The 17,463-nt window shown below is 54.1% G+C and overlaps 1 protein-coding gene across 11 annotated transcripts in view; it reads right to left on the reverse strand.

Moving 5' to 3' along the window:
* The window catches only part of LOC111549018 (casein kinase I), a 26,988-nt gene extending 9,525 nt beyond the window's left edge, over positions 1-17,463 (reverse strand). For 8 of the 11 annotated variants that reach the window (XR_002733584.2, XM_023222025.2, XM_023222024.2 and 5 more), the window contains exons 1-6: positions 17,342-17,463; positions 14,256-14,343; positions 3,468-3,578; positions 3,198-3,346; positions 1,015-1,243; positions 183-353 (exon numbers count right to left, since the gene is read on the reverse strand). Coding sequence is in view for 10 of the 11 variants with exons in the window: in XM_023222025.2 (XP_023077793.1) it covers positions 183-353; positions 1,015-1,243; positions 3,198-3,346; positions 3,468-3,578; positions 14,256-14,331 (736 nt within the window). In the remaining variant the exon portion in view is untranslated. Of the gene's footprint in view, positions 1-182; positions 354-1,014; positions 1,244-3,197; positions 3,347-3,467; positions 3,579-14,255; positions 14,344-14,500; positions 15,274-15,324; positions 16,821-16,841; positions 17,225-17,341 lie in introns of those variants that run through there. The other 3 variants (XM_023222021.2, XM_023222020.3, XM_023222019.3) reach the window with 3 other exon arrangements.

Consider the following 17,463-nt stretch of genomic DNA (forward strand, 5'->3'; position numbering starts at 1 on the left):
TTGGTCAGGCTGGTCTCGAACTCCTGACCTCGTGATCTGCCTGCCTCAGCCTCCCAAAGTGCTAGGATTGCAGGCGTGAGCCACTGCGTCTGGCCCCAGTGTGGGCTTTGTATGGCCTCACCTTTCCCTTAGACAGTGCCTCAGGGACCCCCAGGCATGTGCCCTCCCACTGGGCTACTCACAGGGATAGCCTTTGCAGAGGACCTCAATGGGCGTTGACATCTTCTTCTCGCTGATCCGCTCATACTTCTGGCGCTTGGTGGCTGCTTTGAGTCCCTGCCAGGGCAGGGAGCCCAGGTTGAAGTACATGAGCACGTAGCCCAGGCTCTCCAGGTCATCTCGACGGCTTTGCTCTGCATAGAGAGTCAAACACTAGGTGAGGGACAGGGGTCCACTCAGGCCCCTAAGTCATCCTCTGGGTCATGCTCCTCACCATGCAAACCAGGACCCTCCTGCCCCCCTCATCAGATGTTGCTCACTGCACACATTTTAAACAGGCACTGCTATTATCTTCCTCCTACAGAGAAGAAGCCTGAGGCAGGGCCTTCTCAACTTAATTTGGGCCTAGTTTTTCCAGCTCAGGCACTTAATCATTCAATGACCATGACAGGTTACCTACTGCCCCCTTGCCTGGCCCACCCCGTGGAGAGGTCACAAGCTTCAGCATCAGACGGGGCCGGGGTCAAATCCAGCTTTGGCATTCGCTAAGCTGCATGACCTTAAGCAACCCATGTTAAACCTCTGAGCCTGTATTTCCCAGCCTGCACCAACAGGGCAGAGGAGGAGGCAGGGCCAGGGAAGGCGCCCTGCACACACAGCTTGGCTTACAAAGGGGAAGACCCGACTGTGCAAGGACAGGGATTAAGTCCGAGCTTGGGAGCAGATGGGGTGGGGACTTTCTCACTAGAAAAGAGCCTGGGGGCCTCCATCAAGGTAGAGGGTGAGAGGGCTCCAGAGAGCCAGGCCCTAGCCAGCGGCCCTGGGTGCACACTGCTCCAGGCCTGGCTCCCTCACCAATGCCCAGGTGCGTGTTGATGGAAGCGTAGCGAGCCGTGCCGGTCAGGTTCTTGTTTTCCCGGTAGGGAATGTGCTGGTGGGTGCGGGCGTCCCGGTACTTCTTGGCCAGGCCGAAGTCGATGATGTAGACCAGGTTGCCCTTCTTCCCCAGCCCCATGAGGAAGTTGTCGGGCTTGACGTCCCGGTGGATGAAGTTCTTGGAGTGGATATACTCGATGCGGCTGATCTGGGGAGGAGGGGGCCGTTTGTTCAACAGAGGGGCCCTCGCCCAGTGCTCTGGGCCAGGCAGGGGCTGGGGCCACAGAGGTGGAAAACGCACACATGGTCCCTGCCCTGGAAAGGGAGAAAGGTCTGCCTTCGACCATGAAGGATGATTAAGGGGCAGGCCAGAGAAGGCCTCCTGGAAAATGTGACATCAGGATGAACTCTGAAGGGGGGAGTTCACCAAGTTGGTTGTGAGACAGAGAGTACTGCAGGAAAGCTAATCCAGAACTCCTGATCCAGAAATGAAGAGTCTGCTAGAAAGGCAACTGGTTCCCCATGGAAGGCCTGCCTGCCCGGCCCCACACTCATAGGACTCAGGGAGCCAGAGAGGCAACAGATGTGGGTGGGGGAGGGGCAGGGAGGGAACACGGGGGAAGCCTAAACCAGGCAGAGGTGACAGAGGCAGAGCACAAAAGACAGGGCTTCCGAAGGATGCCAAACTCAGACAGGCACGTGGCCCTCTTTTCTTTGATTTTTTTTTTTTTAAGATGGAGTCTCGGTCTGTTGTACAGGCTAGAATGCAGTGGCAAAATCTCGGCTCACTGCAACTTCTGCCTCTGGGATTCAAGTGATTCTCCTGCCTCAGCCTCCCGAGTAGCTGGGACTATAGGCGCACACCACCACGCCCAGCTAATTTTTTGTATTTTTAGAAAAAACGGGGTTTCACCATGATGGTCAGACTGGTCTCAAACTCCTGACCTCAGATGAGCTGCCCACCTCGGCCTCCCGAAGTGCTGGGATTAGACTTTAGCCACCTTTTCAGTCGAGTTTTTAAAACTCAAAGTAATATCCATGCACATGCCATGGCTTCTGGCTCTGGTCCCAGGTTCAGCACAGCTCAACATCTCCTGCACCCTTCTTGGGTTTCACACCATGAGGGGCTCTGGCGACCCTCTGCTCACACACCTTCAGCCTACGTTGCAGGACTTAATGCAGACCAAGACTAAAACCCCTGTACAAGATCTCCACGTTCCATTCCAAGTTCAAAATTCTACAGTTTTGTGTCTTTAAGAGGCTTTCCTCCCTATGCTGATGAAGGGCTTAGTACTTAACGGCCTGTTAGAGGGGTCTGGTTTGGCAAGGCGCTGAATGGCATCTCACCTAATCCACCCGATCCCTTCAACAACCGACAAATGAGAGACTCTCACATGAGGCCACTGAGGCTCAGAGAGGTTCGGCGTTCACCTACAGTCACTGGTCTGGAAGAGGACCCAGGTCTGTGTGACAGACCGCAGGCTTTATAAATTACCCGGGGCAGACCAGACGTGGCGATCATGCCTGTAATCCCATGTAATTGCCATCTTGGGAGGACAAGATGGGAGGACTGATCAAGGCCAGGAGTTTGAGACCAACCTGGTCAACACAGTGAGACCCCCATCTCTATTTCTTATAATTAAACAATATTTTTGAAATAAATAAATAAAACTACCCCAGGCAGAGTCCCAGGCCCTACCCCAGGAACCTGACTTGGCAGGTCTGGAGTTGGGCCTGAAATCCACATTTTAAATAAACACCTTGGCTGGGCGCGGTGGCTCACGTCTGTAATCCCAGCACTTGGGGAGGCCAAGATGGGTGGATCACTTGGTAAAACTCTGTCTCTACTAAAAATATAAAAATTAGCCCAGCGTGGTGGCAAAGGCCTATAATCCCAGCTACTCATGAGGCTGAAGCATGAGAATTGCTTGAACCTAGGAAGTGGATGTTGCAATGGGCCAAGATCGCACCACTGCGCTTCAGCCTGGGCGACACAGTGAGACTCTGCCTCAAAAAATAAATAAAATAAATAAACACCTAGAATTCTATAGCCAGTGGCCAAGGTCTCCTGGCGCAGGCCCATCCTCTGGCATCCTCTGGGGGCAGGAGGTAGGGCTGGTATCCTGGGCCCCCGGCTGGGGATGGAGGGGATGGGAACTCACCATCTGGTCGGCCAGGAGCAGCACCGTCTTGAGGCTGAACTTGCGGGAACAGAAGTTGAACAGGTCCTCGAGGCTGGGCCCCAGCAGCTCCATGACCATCACGTTGTAGTCGCCCTCAGCTCCGCACCACTTGATGGAAGGGATCCCCACTGGGGGTCAAGCGGAGGGCCTCTGTCAGGGGTCAGAGGCAGCCAGCCACGCCCAGCCCGCCCTGCACTCATGGCCACCAACCCCCACCCCGGCGCCTGCTGCCGCCCACCCTGTGCTCACCGCCGCCCTGCATCATCTTGTAGAACTTGCTCTCAATGTGCAGCTGGGGGTGCTTCGTCTTCACACACTCCAGCTTGATGGCGACTTCCTCACCAGAGGCGATGTTGGCACCTGCCCGGGGTGGGGAGGCAAGGGACCAGGGTCACCCTCAAAGGCCAGGCAGTCCCAGGCACCCCACTAAGCATTTCTGAGATCTGGCGTGCGCTGGGCCCGGGGCCATCTGACCTTGAGGAGCTCTTGGGGGAGGCTGGGAAGCGGGCAAAGGAGCCCAGGCAAAGGTTTCCTGAGGGGAAAGAAGGTCAGCGCTGTGAGGGACAGAGGTGACACACAAGAGCTACCCAGGGCCACAGGTGGGGGCAACAAGGAGGCCCAATGTGAGTGGGGCAAGGGGCAGGGATGCAAAAGGCTCACAGACCACCTAAGGGAGGGGACTGAGTCCTGGAGCTAATTTGGGCAGCGGGGTCTGTCGGTTTGAGGTGGTGGCACGTTCAGAGAAGGGGCCCAATGGGGCTGGGCTGCCGAACACACCAGAACAAGCCAGGACCACCCTGGCCTGCAGAATGAAGACGGGACAGCCACAGCAACCCCTCAGTCAACGCTGGTGCCTTCAGAGGCAGCCCTGCACATTCTAATCCAGTGCCTCCTTCGATTCTCACTCCCTAGTAGAGATGAGAAAACTGAGACCCAGCTCAAGGTCACATGACCTGTAAATGGCGGCCTTGAGCGTCAACCCCAGCTCTGCTGGCCTCCAGCCTAGGTCAGAGGTCCTGCCTGCACCTCCACCTCTCCCCCAGTGCACTCCTGGCTTCTTAAGGGGCTCTAAGAAAATACCCTCATACACACAAAGGTCCCGCTCTCTGCCTGGGCCCACAGCCCAACTCAAGAAGTCACAAGAAAGACCAAACCCAAAGTGTACCTTGCCTCAGTTTCCCTAGCTGTATGGGGTGGATGAGATGAAGGGTTGGGGCTAGGCTGGGTGACAGGGTGTCTCCTTCTTGGGGCCAGCAGCAAGCCCAGTAGCAGGAGTAGGACACTGTTGCACACAAACAGGCCAGAACAACCCCCAGGGACACAGCCCCAGGAGGAGTTCAAGACAGAAGAAAAGCAGGACCTCACATCAGAGGAAAAGACGAGACTATTCACTAATAATGCCCCTGGAACAACCGGTCGGCGATCTGAGAAAAGACACTATGGCTCACACCACAACCAGGAGAAATCTCAAGTAGAGGAAATGTTTGCATGTAAGAAATAAAGGCGGGGGTGTGAGTTGGCACAGCCCCTGTGCACCTCTTGAGTGAAGCTGAACATAAACAAACGCTCGCCCAAGCAACCCCAGTCCTGAGTGTACGTCCTTCAGAAACATGTGTGCACCAGGGGGACAGGACAAGGATGGATACAGGAACAAACAGCCCAAGTGCCTGGCAGCAGAAGAATGGGAACAGTGGTGCAGGCACCCGGGAATCCCAGGCGGCAGTGAAGAGGAAAGGATGCCTGCTTCACACAAGGACCCCAGTCCCAGGGGTGCACTCCTCACAGCAGCCAGAGGGTGAAAACAACCAACATCTGTCACAGACGAAAGGATGAACAGAATGCGGTGACTCCATGTGGTGGAATGTTATTCAGCAATAGAGAAGAATAAAGCACCGATACACACTATGACACAAGCGCACCTACCTTGAAAACATTCTACCCGAGGCCAGGCACGGTGGCTCACGCCTGTAATCCCGGCACTTTGGGAGGCCGAGGCGGACGGATCACAAGTTCAGGAGATGGAGACCATCCTGGTTAACACAGTGAAACCCCATCTCTACTAAAAACACAAAAAATTAGCTGGGCGTGGTGGCGGGCGCCGGTAGCCCCGGCTACTTGGGAAGCTGAGGCAGGAGAATGGCATGAACTGGGGAGGCGGAGCTTGCAGTGAGCCGGGATGGTGCCACTGCACTCCAGCCTGGGGCGACAGAGTGAGACTCCGTCTCAACAAAAAAAAAAAAAAAAAAAAAGAAAGAAGAGTGTGAGCACAGCTCTACTTGTTTCCATATCAAAGCAGGCAACAAGACAATACAGACTTGAACATGAAAAAAAGGAAAAGATGAAATGTCAGACGGTGGCTCCCAGGGAGGGATACCTTATGCCATGCAGGTATTCTGTATGTATTCTTTGTATCCACTCAGCGTTTAATAGGAAATAGCAATGAAATGTTAGAAGAAGGGAGAATTGCCTTATGGCCTCGGGGTTAGGCAAGGCTCTTATTTTCATCCCTGATTCAAAGTCCTGAAGCCATTAAAAAAAAAAAAAAAAAAAAAAAAAAAAAAATCCCTTCTGCATGGCAAAAACACCAGAAATAAAGTGGTAAGAAACATACTCACTTGCAATTCTTATCACAGGCGAAGAGCTAATATGTAATGAGCTCCTACAAATCAGTCGGAAAGAGACTCAACAGAAAATAGGCCAAAGAATTTGAACACACACTTCACAGAGAAAGAAATCATTAATAGAAAAGCCTTACTCATAGGGAAAGATGCCCAACCTCCTTGTAAGAGAAATGCAAATTAATATGATCGTGAAAGACCATGTTTCACCTAGGATTGTCAAAAGTCTGACGAGATAACACACCCGTCTGTCGGCAAGACTGTGGGGTGGCTGAGCACTCCTCTCAGGTGTTCCAGGCGTGAACTGCTGAATCGCCACTGGAGGGGGATTTGACACCACTCAGCCCTGACCAGCAACCCCGCTTCTGGGAGTTTACCCAACATCCTAGCATGGTGCAAAACAAGGCGGGGACAAGGCTGTCGGCTGCAGGCTGTTTGCAACAGCAGAAGCTTGGAAACAACCCAAATGTCCCTCATGGGGGGGGGGGGGGGGCGGCGGGTGCTGATTAAATAAAGAATAACCCATCCACAAAACAGAATACAATGGAAAAAGAATGAGGAAGCTCTCTCTGCACAGAAGTAGAAAGATCTCCAAGATACAGGAAGTGAAAAAACAAAGCACAGAACAGTGTATATTCCACGCTCTCATTTCAGTTGTCTTTAAAAAGGTGGGGAACTAAGTATCTGTGTTTGGCTCTAGCTACATAAACACTGAACAGAAACATGACTGTACAGGGCTAAGTGGGTCAGGGAGGAAGAAGGGGGCACCTTCACTGGATACTGTGTTATAAGTTGCAATTTCTTTCAACACCTTTATTGAGATGTAATTCAGATAACTCTTCAATTGACTCACTCAAAGTGTGCGACTCACTGTTTTTAGTATATTCACAAGCTTGCGCAGCCATTACCACAATCAATTTTAGAACACAGTCAGCCCTTCGTATCAGCATCTGCCGTGGGTTCCGCATCTGCCGATTCAACCATAGATCAAAAATATGTGGGGAAAAAAATAACAATACAACAATAAGAAATAGGTTGGGCCGGGCACAGTGGCTCACGCCTGTAATCCCAGCACTTTGGGAGGCTGAGGCGGGTGGATCACAAGGTCAGGAGATCTAGACCATTCTGACTAACATGGTGAAACCCCGTCTCTACTAAAAGTACAAAAAATTAGCCGGGCGTGGTGGCAGGCGCCTGTAGTCCCAGCCACTTAGGAGGTTGAGGCAGGAGAATGGCAAGAATTCAGGAGGCGGAGCTTGCAGTGAGCTGAGATGGCACCACTGCACTCCAGCCTGGGCAACAGTGCAAGGCTCGTCTCAAAAACAAAAAAAGAAATAGGTTGGGTGCAGTGATCCACATCTGTAGTCCTAGCACTTTGGGAGGCTGAGGAGGATTACTTGAGTCCAGCAGTTCGAGACCAGCCTAAGCAACATAGTGAGACCCTATCTCTACAAAAAACACAAAAGTTAGCCAGGCATGGTAGCACGTGCCTGTGGTCCCAGCTACCTGGGAGGCTGAGAAGGGAGGACTGCTTGAGCCTAGGAAGTCAAGGCTACGGTGAGCTATGATCACGCCACCACATTCCAGCCTGGGTGACAGAGCAAGACCATGTCTCAAAAGTAAACAGGTAAATAATATAACAATTTAAAATACAGTACAATAACTATTTACACAGCATTTACATTGTATCAGGTATTATAAATAATCTAGAGATGATTTAAAGTATATGGAAAAGGCTGGGCGCAGTGGCTCACGCCTGTAATCCCAGCACTATGGGAGACCAGGCAGGCGGATCACGAGGTCAGGAGTTCCAGACCAGCCTGACCAACATGATGAAACCCCATCTCTACTAAAAATACAAAAATTAGCCAGGCGTGGTGGCAAGTGTCTGTAATCCCAGCTATTTAGGAGGCTGAGGCAGAAGAATCTCTTGAAACTGGGAGGAGGAGGTTGCAGTAAGCTGAGATCACACAACTGCACTCCAGCCTGGCGACAGAGCAAGACTCCGTCTCAAAAAAAAAAAAAGTATATAGAGGATGCGGGTAGGTTATACACAAACACTATAGTTTTTTATACTAGGAACTTGAGAATCAGAGGATTTTGGTATCTGAGGGGGATCCTGGAACCTATTCCCCACAGGTACCGAGGGTGGGGGGCTGTATTTTCTTTTTGAGACAGGGTCTCAATCTGTCACCCAGGCTGGACTGCAATGGCACTAACATAGCTCACTGCAGCCTCAACCTCTGGGGTGCAAGTAAGCCTCCCACTTCAGCCTCCCGAGTAGCTGGGACTACAGGCGCCAGCCACCACACCTGGCTAATTTTTATATTTTTTGTAGAGACAGGGTTTGCCATCTTGCCTAGGCTGGTCTCCAACTCCTGGGCTCAAGTGATTCACCTGCCTCAGCCTCCCAGTGTGCAGGAATTACAGGCGTGAGCCATGGTGCCTGGCCCAGGAGGGCTGTATTTTCATCACCCTGAAAACACCTGTAGCCTTTAGTGGGGTCAGGCCCTATCTCCTCGCTCCATCCCCTGACCCCCAACTAATCTACATTCTGTCTCTATGGATTTGTCTTTTCTGGACATTTCACAGAAATAGAATCAAACAGAATCATACATGTGATTTTTTGTGACTGGCTTCTTTCACTTAACACATTTCTGTGTTTTGATTTTTAGTTTTGTGTGTGTATTTGGATTTTTAATAAAAGAAAAAGAAAACTAGAATGAATAACTCAATCTAGCCAGCAATAGGAAAGAAAGTACCTTGCAAACTGTAAAGAGCTTTTGACACATCAATGCTCGTCACTGGGATGAGCCACACAGGTTTCCAGGGGGCAGTGAGAATATGGCACGGGAAGGGCGCTGAGCTCCTTAGAGTCCCCTGGTCGTGCTCCATTTCCCCATGAGCAGAGAATCAGGAGAGTGCAGCGGTTAAAGTGTGAGTTTCAGAGCTAACCTGCTAGAGCCCAGATCCTGACTCGGACATCCCCTGGCCAGGGGTCCTCAGACAAGGCACTTGACTCCTCAGAGCCCCAGGTACCTCATGTGTAAACCAATGACACTAACTGGCTCATTAGGATGTTCTGAGGAACAAACATGCTTAGGAGAGTGCCTGACACACAGTCAATGCTCTACGATGTCCGGCTTAATGGGAAGTGCAGCCCCTAGGCTAGAGATGAGCCGGTGTCCAGCCAGTGGGAGGAGGGGAAGAGGGAGTAAGTCATGCTATGGAGGAAAGGAAAGCCTCCGGGAAGGCAGGCTGCAAGGGCTCCTGGCTCCCAAACAGGACTGTACTGGACAGACAAGAGAGGTCACAGCACAGGCAGAGGCCCAAGAGGAGCGGGTGCAGCGGGAACCCTGGAGTGGCAGAAAAACACACTGGAAGAGGTGGGCAGGGGAGAGATTTGGTCTTGAATGGCCGGCTAAGATCCTGGCCTTCAGCCCGAGGCACCAAGGGCCATGTTCAGGTGTGTGATCACAGGATCTCTCAGCCTTGGCACTCCTGATGCTGGAGCTGGAGAACTCCTGGCTGTGGGGCTGCCCTGGGCACTGCAGGGCACCTAACAGCACCCATGACTCCTACCCACTAGATGCCAGGGCACCCCCTTCCCCCTGAATTGTAACAACCAAAAGTTCTCCAGATCTTGACGTATGTCTCCTGGGGGACAAAAATCACCCTGCTGAGGCTACCTGGTGGATAAGAAAGGGCTGGAGGAGGCTACAGGGGTAGTGGAAGGCCTAGGAAGGCCACTATAGAGACCAGGCACGAGCTGACAGTGGCCCTGCCCAGGCAGGGTGCAGAGAATGAGTGACACTTTGGAGGCAGGGCCTGCAGTACTTGGTGATTCGGCAGATGTGTGCAGGGAGGAGAGGTGCTGGGGAGGTGCTGGGGGCGGTGCTGGGGAGGTGCCGGGGAGGTAGTGGGTAGACAGGGCCCTCCTCCCATCGAGCCCTTATCCCACCCTTCGAGTACTACTGTTTGTATTTCTTTTTTCTTTTTTTTTTTTTGAGACATAGCTTCACTTTGTCACCTGGGCTGGAGCGCAGTGGCATGATCTCAGCTAACTGCAACTTCTGCCTCCTGGGTTCAAGCAATTCTCATGCCTCAGCCTCCCGAGTAGCTGGGACTACAGGCAGACACCACCACGCCTGGCTAATTTTCGTATCATTAGTAGAGACGGGGTTTTACATGTTGGCCAGGCTGGTCTCAAACTCCTGACCTCAAATGACCCGCCCGCCTTGGTCTCCCAAAGTGCTGAGACTACAGGCACGAGCCACTGCACCCGGCCTACTGTTTGCATTTGTTTGACATGCGGAAAAACAGGCACCAAAGGTCAAATGATCATATGCCACGCACGTCCCAGGGACAGGGATCCAAGCCGCTAGGCAAAGCCTCTGACTCCCGCAAGTGCTGGAAACCTGCCGGAGCTGCCTCCCCCTGCAGCAGGTCCTGCCACCAATGAGTTCCTTGGTGGCCTCTACATTCTATCAGGAAGCTGCCAGGCTTTTCTCTGAGCTCCCTTAATTCTTACAACCACTAAGCTGAGGTTCAGAGAGGTTAGGTAACTGGCCTGAGGTCTGACAGAACTGGTTGGGGCACAGCCAGAATTTCAGTCTTAGTCCCCAAAGTCCCTGTGTTTTTTTTCCACTCTAACTCCAGGTGAGGCTTCCTGGCAAAGGCTGCGTCTTTGCCTCAGCCTTTGCAAGCAGCGGCGACAACCACAGTTCCCACCCATCAGAGACCTGAAGTATTCCCCGCATTAACTCTCACCCCTGGAACCACCTGTCAGTGGAGAACACTGTTCTCCACCCCTTTCAGAGCTGAGGACCAGAGACTCTAAGAGGTCTAGAGAGTTCCCCAGGATGCAAGTCTAGAGAATGGGCCCAGATTTGGCCACCTCTGGACCCTGGATGGTCAACAGCAGGGCCTTAACAAAGCAGGTCCCACTCTCTTGGCTGACCCCTTATAATGCAAAGGGAGGAAGGGCAGAAGCCACATCTATAGTGTGCTGGCCCTTGGGTGATCCTGGAAAGCAGGGCTTGGAGGACGCATCCAGCCCCACCTGCAGAGGCCATCTGGAGTCAGGCCCTGGCACGGCCCTGGGGATAAGAATGTTGAATAAATGGAGTTGAAAAAAGTGTTGAATAAATGGAGCCGGCGAGGCTGGCCAGGGACGCCCTACCATCACACTGTCCCCAGACCAACAAGACAGGGGCCCAGGAGGGTGCTGGCAGGATGGTGAGTCGGGGCAGGGTCCCCTGAGGCCCTTGCACCAGGGAAGACGGGAGAGTCAGGAGTCTGACTCACTTCCCCAGACTCAGACCCAGAGGACCCAGACCCTTCGAAAACAGTTCCAATGGTGGGGGCAATGGTGGGGGCACAGCGTACAGCACCTACTGCTGGGTCCAGCACACGCAGGTACTTTACACACCACGACCTCATTACTTCTCATGACCCCATTTTGCAGATGGGGAAGCCGAGGATGGACAAGGTCATCACCTGCCCAAGTGCATACAGCTCATAAAAGGGAGCATCAGCACCCAAACCTAGGCTGAACTTACTCCAGAGCCAGTACAAAGAGGAGTAAATCTGGACTTAGTTTTTAAAATGAATGAGACGACTATGCAGATAAACAGGAAGTCCCGTCCCCAGGGAGGTCCCACCACACGAGATTCTGGATTTTCTGAGTGATCTTGGGCTGCACCCCCCCAAGCCATGGGCCTCAGTCTCCTGTCTGCAAAAAGACAAGACGGGACCTGGGATGGGCACTGTCTAGGAATAAGGCTGTGCCAAGAGCTGTCTCCATGCCCTTTGACCTCCAGCCAGTGGCTCCAGGCTTCAGTGCTGAGTCCAACAGCTTCAATAATACGAGGGTCCTTTACACCCACTCCAATTTCACAAACAGTAAGGAGCTGGGTACACTCATTTCAGATGTGAAGACTGAGGCTCAGAATGATACAGCGACTTACTCCAGGTCACACAACAAATGAGGAACAGACTGGGATCTGAACCTGGACTGACCCCCAAATCTCAGCCTTTTTCTTTCCTTCTTTTTCACACTGGAGTGCAATGACACGATCTCAGATCACTGCAACCTCTGCCTCCCAGGTTCAAGCCATTCTTCTGCCTCAGCCTCCTGTAGTCCCAGAGCCAGCCCCTCTACGATTTGTCCTCATTCCTGTCCCTGTGCCCTCAGAAGCAGGCTAGACACACCTCTGTGTCTTGGTTACCCTCCTTGGTAAATGAAAATCAGCTCTGTCCACTGCAGAGACTGGGGCTACAGGCATGTGCCACCACACCAAGCTAATTTTTGTATCTTTAGTAGCGACAGGGTTTCACCATGTTGACCAGGCTGGTCTCGAACTCCTGACCTCAAATGATCTGCCCGTCTTGGCCTCCCAAAGTGCTGGGATTACAGGCACGAGCCACAGCTCCTGGCCCCCTTTTTTTTGAGACATGGTCTCACTCTGACACCCAGGCTGGAGTGCAGTGGTGCAATCTCAGCTCACCGTAGCCTCAACCTCCACGGTTCAGGTGATTCTCCCACCTTAGCCTCCCGAGTAGCTGGGATTACACGCACGTGCCACCACACCCAGCTAATTTTTGTATTTTTCTTGTAGAGATGGGGTCTCACCATGTTGCCCAGGTTGGTCTCAAACACCTGGACTCAAGCAATCCCTCTGCCTTGGCTTCCCAAAATGCTGGTATTACAAGTGTGAGCCACCGCACCTGGCCGTCCCAGCCTTTTTCTATTCTGCTGTGAGGCTGCTGTGCATGCCTGTGCATGTCACAGTCCCCATTTTTTCGTTGGTTTGCTTGACTAGCCTTCAGTGAACACCCACTGTGCTGACCACTAGCAGATGCTACCTAACCCCTGCCTCCCCGGGAGTAGCTTGGGGTCGCAGAGAAAACCTATGAACCAGCTGCGCCACACACTCTCCCTCCCTCTGAGCTCCCGGGTGTCCACAGGGGAGGGTCACCCACTAAACACTCAGCAATGAACTGCACATCTGGCTGGCACTTTAGAGTTTACAAAATACTTTCCCATCTGTCATTTCATCTATGCCTTGGAACCATTCTTGATCAGTCAGGCAGAATTATCACAAACTTTACAGATGGGGAGACTGAGGCACAGAGGAGCCGCATGACCTTCCCACAGCCACACAAAGCCATGTCTAGAACGCAGAACTAGACGTCTGACATCTCCCTCAGCATGTTCTGTCTTCCACGCTCTCACTCATGTGGAGGGCTGTGGGTATACAGGCTGCTTCTGCCAGTTTTCGAGAGTGGTCTTGGGAGACCAACTTGACCATCTGTGCCTCAGTTTCCTGATGTGCCAAAGAATCTGGTACTATCTCTAGGGGCTGCAGAAAGTACCCTGCAAGGAAGTGCTCAGGGAACTCCCAGTCTCCGACCCTGTCTCCATTGAGGCTTCCTTAACACATTTCACACTCCAAGGGACCCTAACCATGGGGTAACAGAAACCCCGAAGTTCTGAACTGATGGACACGGCACACAGACTTGGTGATCTCTGCACTGGACAGAGCTGATTTTCATTTTCCAAGAGGGTAACCAAGGCACAGAGATGTGTCTAACCTGCTTCTGAGGGCGCAGGGACAGGAATGAGGATAAATCCTAGAGGGGCTGACTACCTCACTCCAGCAACTCCAAGCCTCCGCCCCTAATCCACAATCACCAACACTAAATCTCTTCCAATATTTGGACCAAAATCACAAAGGAAGGGCCAGGACTCATGACCGTGCCCCCCAAAAGTGGCACTGAAAGGCACAAGCCTCATTTCTCCCAGGCCAAGGGGAGGACTGAGAGGTCAGTGACTTGTTTAAAATGCAACATCACAGCAAACTCATACTTTCAACAGGGAGCACATCTGGAGACAAAAAGAGAGAGAACTCCCTAATGAGGAGACCTGCCCCCCCACCCCCGAGGTTACAGGGGAGCCTGCGTCATCCTAAAGCCTGCCAGGGCTGGGTTCCAGGAGACCAGGACATAGAGAGGGGGCCTGGCTAGGGGTCCAGCAGCAACCCAGGTCTCTTTTATCTACCCGTATCCTTCTCCCAGGAAGCAAGGCAAAGGATGTGAACCCCGCCTGGGTTTTCCCACACCCAGCTGGGGACCCAGCTGACCCGGGACACTGAGGCACAGAGGAACTGCATGACTCCTGCAGAAACTGGAGCTAAAAATACCCTCCAGTGCCCAGCCTGGCCTGTGAGAGGAGGAGCCCCCTGGCCTGCCTCCCGACTAACTACCTGCTGCTTCCTTCCTGACCTGGAATGGCCCTGGGGCAAATCATGCCCCTGGAGCCACATTCCAACTTCAGAGCCCCAAATCCTGGGGTCTTTCTTCCTCTTGGTACCACAGGCTGGCCCCAGGGGCTCCAGCTGGAGTCAGGAACACTTACCCAAGTAGATATCTCCGAAGGACCCGCTCCCAATCTTCCGTCCCAGGCGGTACTTGTTCCCCACGCGTAGCTCCATGGCTCACTCTTGCTGCAGAGGAAGCAGGAACACGAGGGTCAGTGAAGTGGGGAGCCAGGAAAGGGGTCCAGCCCAAGGCCAGGCAGAACCACCAGGAACTCGAAGACCCACATTCTCGAAGACCACATTCTGCAGGTGTCAGGTGGCCCACAGCCTGCACTCCACATACCTGGGGAACAGCTAAGGCAGGCTGAGGTCAGGTTTCAGTATGACCAGAGAGGAAGCGGCCAAGCAAGCATGTCTTTGGGGGCTACTCATTCAGGGACTCCTCAATAGAAGCTTCTCAAAGGATCACAACGGGCATCAGCCCTCTTACACCTCTGAAACGACAGGGCCTCTCCTCTCCTATCCCCAGGCTCCCACAGCCTGGCCTGGTCTTCCCAAGTACTGCCCCTGCCCAGAGGCCAGACCTCACCGGTGCCCAGCGTGCCTTGCAGGAGAAGGTCATATCCCCTACTGGGGGGAAGACAGGAAAGAAACACCCCAGACCACCCACCTTCCAGTCGCCTCCCCATCTCTACGTCATGACACCAGGAACCTCACATGGAGGCCCGTAGCCTCTTGGATAAACTGTTTGGAGCTGGCGTCCTTCAAGACTAGGAGGGTCTCCTACAAGGGCCCTCACAGAACAGAGGGCACTGAGCCAGGGTTTTAGCCGCCAGCCCCCAAGGGGTGGGAAGAGGAGTTCTGATGTGAGCAGCTTCTCTCCTTCCTCAGGGCCAGGGCCACCCTAGGAGGGACCCCTCTGCTCTGGCCTGGGGCAAAAGTCTGGACACCCTGTTCCTGGTCAGCAGAGTAGAAAACTGAAGGCCTGGAGGCAGTGCTGCCGTGGGCACAGGGACCAGGGACTGCAGTAAGCAGGGGGAAGGGTGATTACAAGAGAACCAGCATCAAGGACTAGCAAGAGGGAACTCCTTTCGCAGACAGGGTACTCAGGCCCACAGAGGCCACGCCACCTGCCCCACACCACCCTGTAGACGGTAGCAGCCTCACCTAGGACAGGGCTCCGGCCATCCCACCTGGTGGTCTCCCACACTCACGAACCGGGCAAAACAGGAAGACTGCAGAGCAGCTGTGCTGGCACAGAAGATCAGCCCCTTGCCCATGCCAAGTGCTGCCCCCAACAACCAGGCCAGCCTGGGAGGGAGATGGATTGCAGGGACAGTGGACAGAGCCCAGGAGAGACAGGCCAACCCCAGCAACCTGGCACCCCAGGAGCTCACCAGCCTTCCACCAATAACCATGAGGCCGGGACCTCCACCCGAGCTGGCCAAACTCTGGGCTCTCAATCAAGGGCCACTGCCCACATGCTTGGCCCATCTCAGCTGAGGTGCCACGCTGCCAGGGGAACGCAGTCCACGTTTGCAGGAAACCCACACGCCACACACCCCACGTACACACACGTCCAGCTTCCCGAGTGTGTACACTCCAAGGGAAGAAAGAAAAGCAGGCACGCACAGTGAGCCCTGTTGCGGGGGGCGGCGGGGGGGAGGTGTGCACGCAACCCCCCCACACCCCAGTCCATTCTCCACCAACACCAATTCAGAGACCACACACGGTAGCCAGGAAACCCGCAGGTTAGGAAAGGAACATAAATATACCCGCATCCTATATTACATAAATACCCACGCCGGGTTATATAAATACCCGTGCCCTCTGTCTGGGTGTCTTACATAAATATACTGCACATGACCCCCCAGTCTCTCCCCACTCACCGGCTGTCTGCAGAAAACGGGAGCGGGGAGGGGCAAGGCCTTCGGGACCCCGACTGCTCTGTGCCAGCCACCCAGACCCCCAGTGCCCTCCCCAACACCCCAAGGGTTCAAGGTCTCTGGGGGAGCCTAGATTGTCCCAGCACCAATCCCCAAAAAGCCTCCCAGAGGAGAGCAGAAAGGCTTCATTCAGAAATGGAGAGGCTTTTCCGTTTTGCTGCTTCTCCCATGGGGGAGGGGGAGATAAACAAAGTGGGGGGAAAAGTGGTTATGAAGGTTCAAGAGTTTCAGCAGGTTAAAAAAATTAGACAAACTACCAACCAGCATGGCACACGGGCAGTGCTTCTTACTCCCCGATCACCATCGCCTACCCCTGAGCCAGGGCCCTTGTCCCCTGGATGATTAAAATAAAAATTGAAGGGACATCATAGAAAGGAAGGCAAAGGAGACCCAAACACAGGCATTGCTTGGAAGCAACTTGAGACACTGTGTCCCCTTCTCCTCTCCCCAAATCCTTCCCCAGGAAGGAGACTATGCCAAGAAGAAAATATGCAAGAAAACTAAGGGGAAAGTTGGGGAGGGGGTTCACCCCACTTCGAGTTTGGGTATTAAGAAGGACTTGGGAATCCTCTCTCTAACGATACCCAGACACAGTTTTACGTTCCTTAGAGACTTGCAAGACACGAATCTCTCACACACAAAAATGGGAGAATCCGATCCGATAAATAACCCCCACCCCTTTCTTTCTCTCCACAAAGAAAAACAAATCGGTGGCCTGGTGACCACACACATCTTCACCTTAGGACCCCCAAACGCCCGCCATCCAACGAGCGGGAGTAGCCTTGCGGACCCCCAGGTCCGGGCGCCGGGGCCGGGAGAGCAGGGGGCGCCGCCGATTGTCCGATGAAACCTACGCGGGCCCGAATCAACAGTATCCGGCGCCCAGCACCCCAGGCCGCCTCCCTCAGCGTCCCCAAATCACAGCCGGGGTGGCCACCTGGCCGGCCGGGGCCTCAGAGGGTCCAGCGCGGGGAGGCGGAGGCAGGCCGGCCGGAGGGGGCCTCCCCCGCGAGCCTGCAAAATAACAGGTCCCCTCCTCCTCCTCGTCCCCAGCCGCGCCTTTGTCCTCGCCGGGCCGAGCGGGCGGCGCCCGGGCTGCCCCCCCGACACCCCAGCGCGAACGCGCGTGTGTCCGCCCTCCCCTCCCTCCCTCTCCAGCAAAAACAAAGAGGCTGAGGGAGCCCCGATTCCCCCCAGGTTTGCGCCCCTCGGCGGGCCCACGGCTCCCCAATATTTACCCCTCTGGGAAGGCGCCGGTGCCGGGCCGCTGCTCGGGGGGCTGCCGCGGGCGGGGGCGGCCCGCCGGGGCGGATGCCGGAGGATTCGCGGAGCCGCCCGGCGCGCCAGCCTCTCCTGGCCC

The sequence above is a fragment of the Piliocolobus tephrosceles genome, chromosome 19, assembly GCF_002776525.5.
Source record: "Piliocolobus tephrosceles isolate RC106 chromosome 19, ASM277652v3, whole genome shotgun sequence".
NCBI classification, from domain to species: domain Eukaryota; kingdom Metazoa; phylum Chordata; class Mammalia; order Primates; family Cercopithecidae; genus Piliocolobus; species Piliocolobus tephrosceles.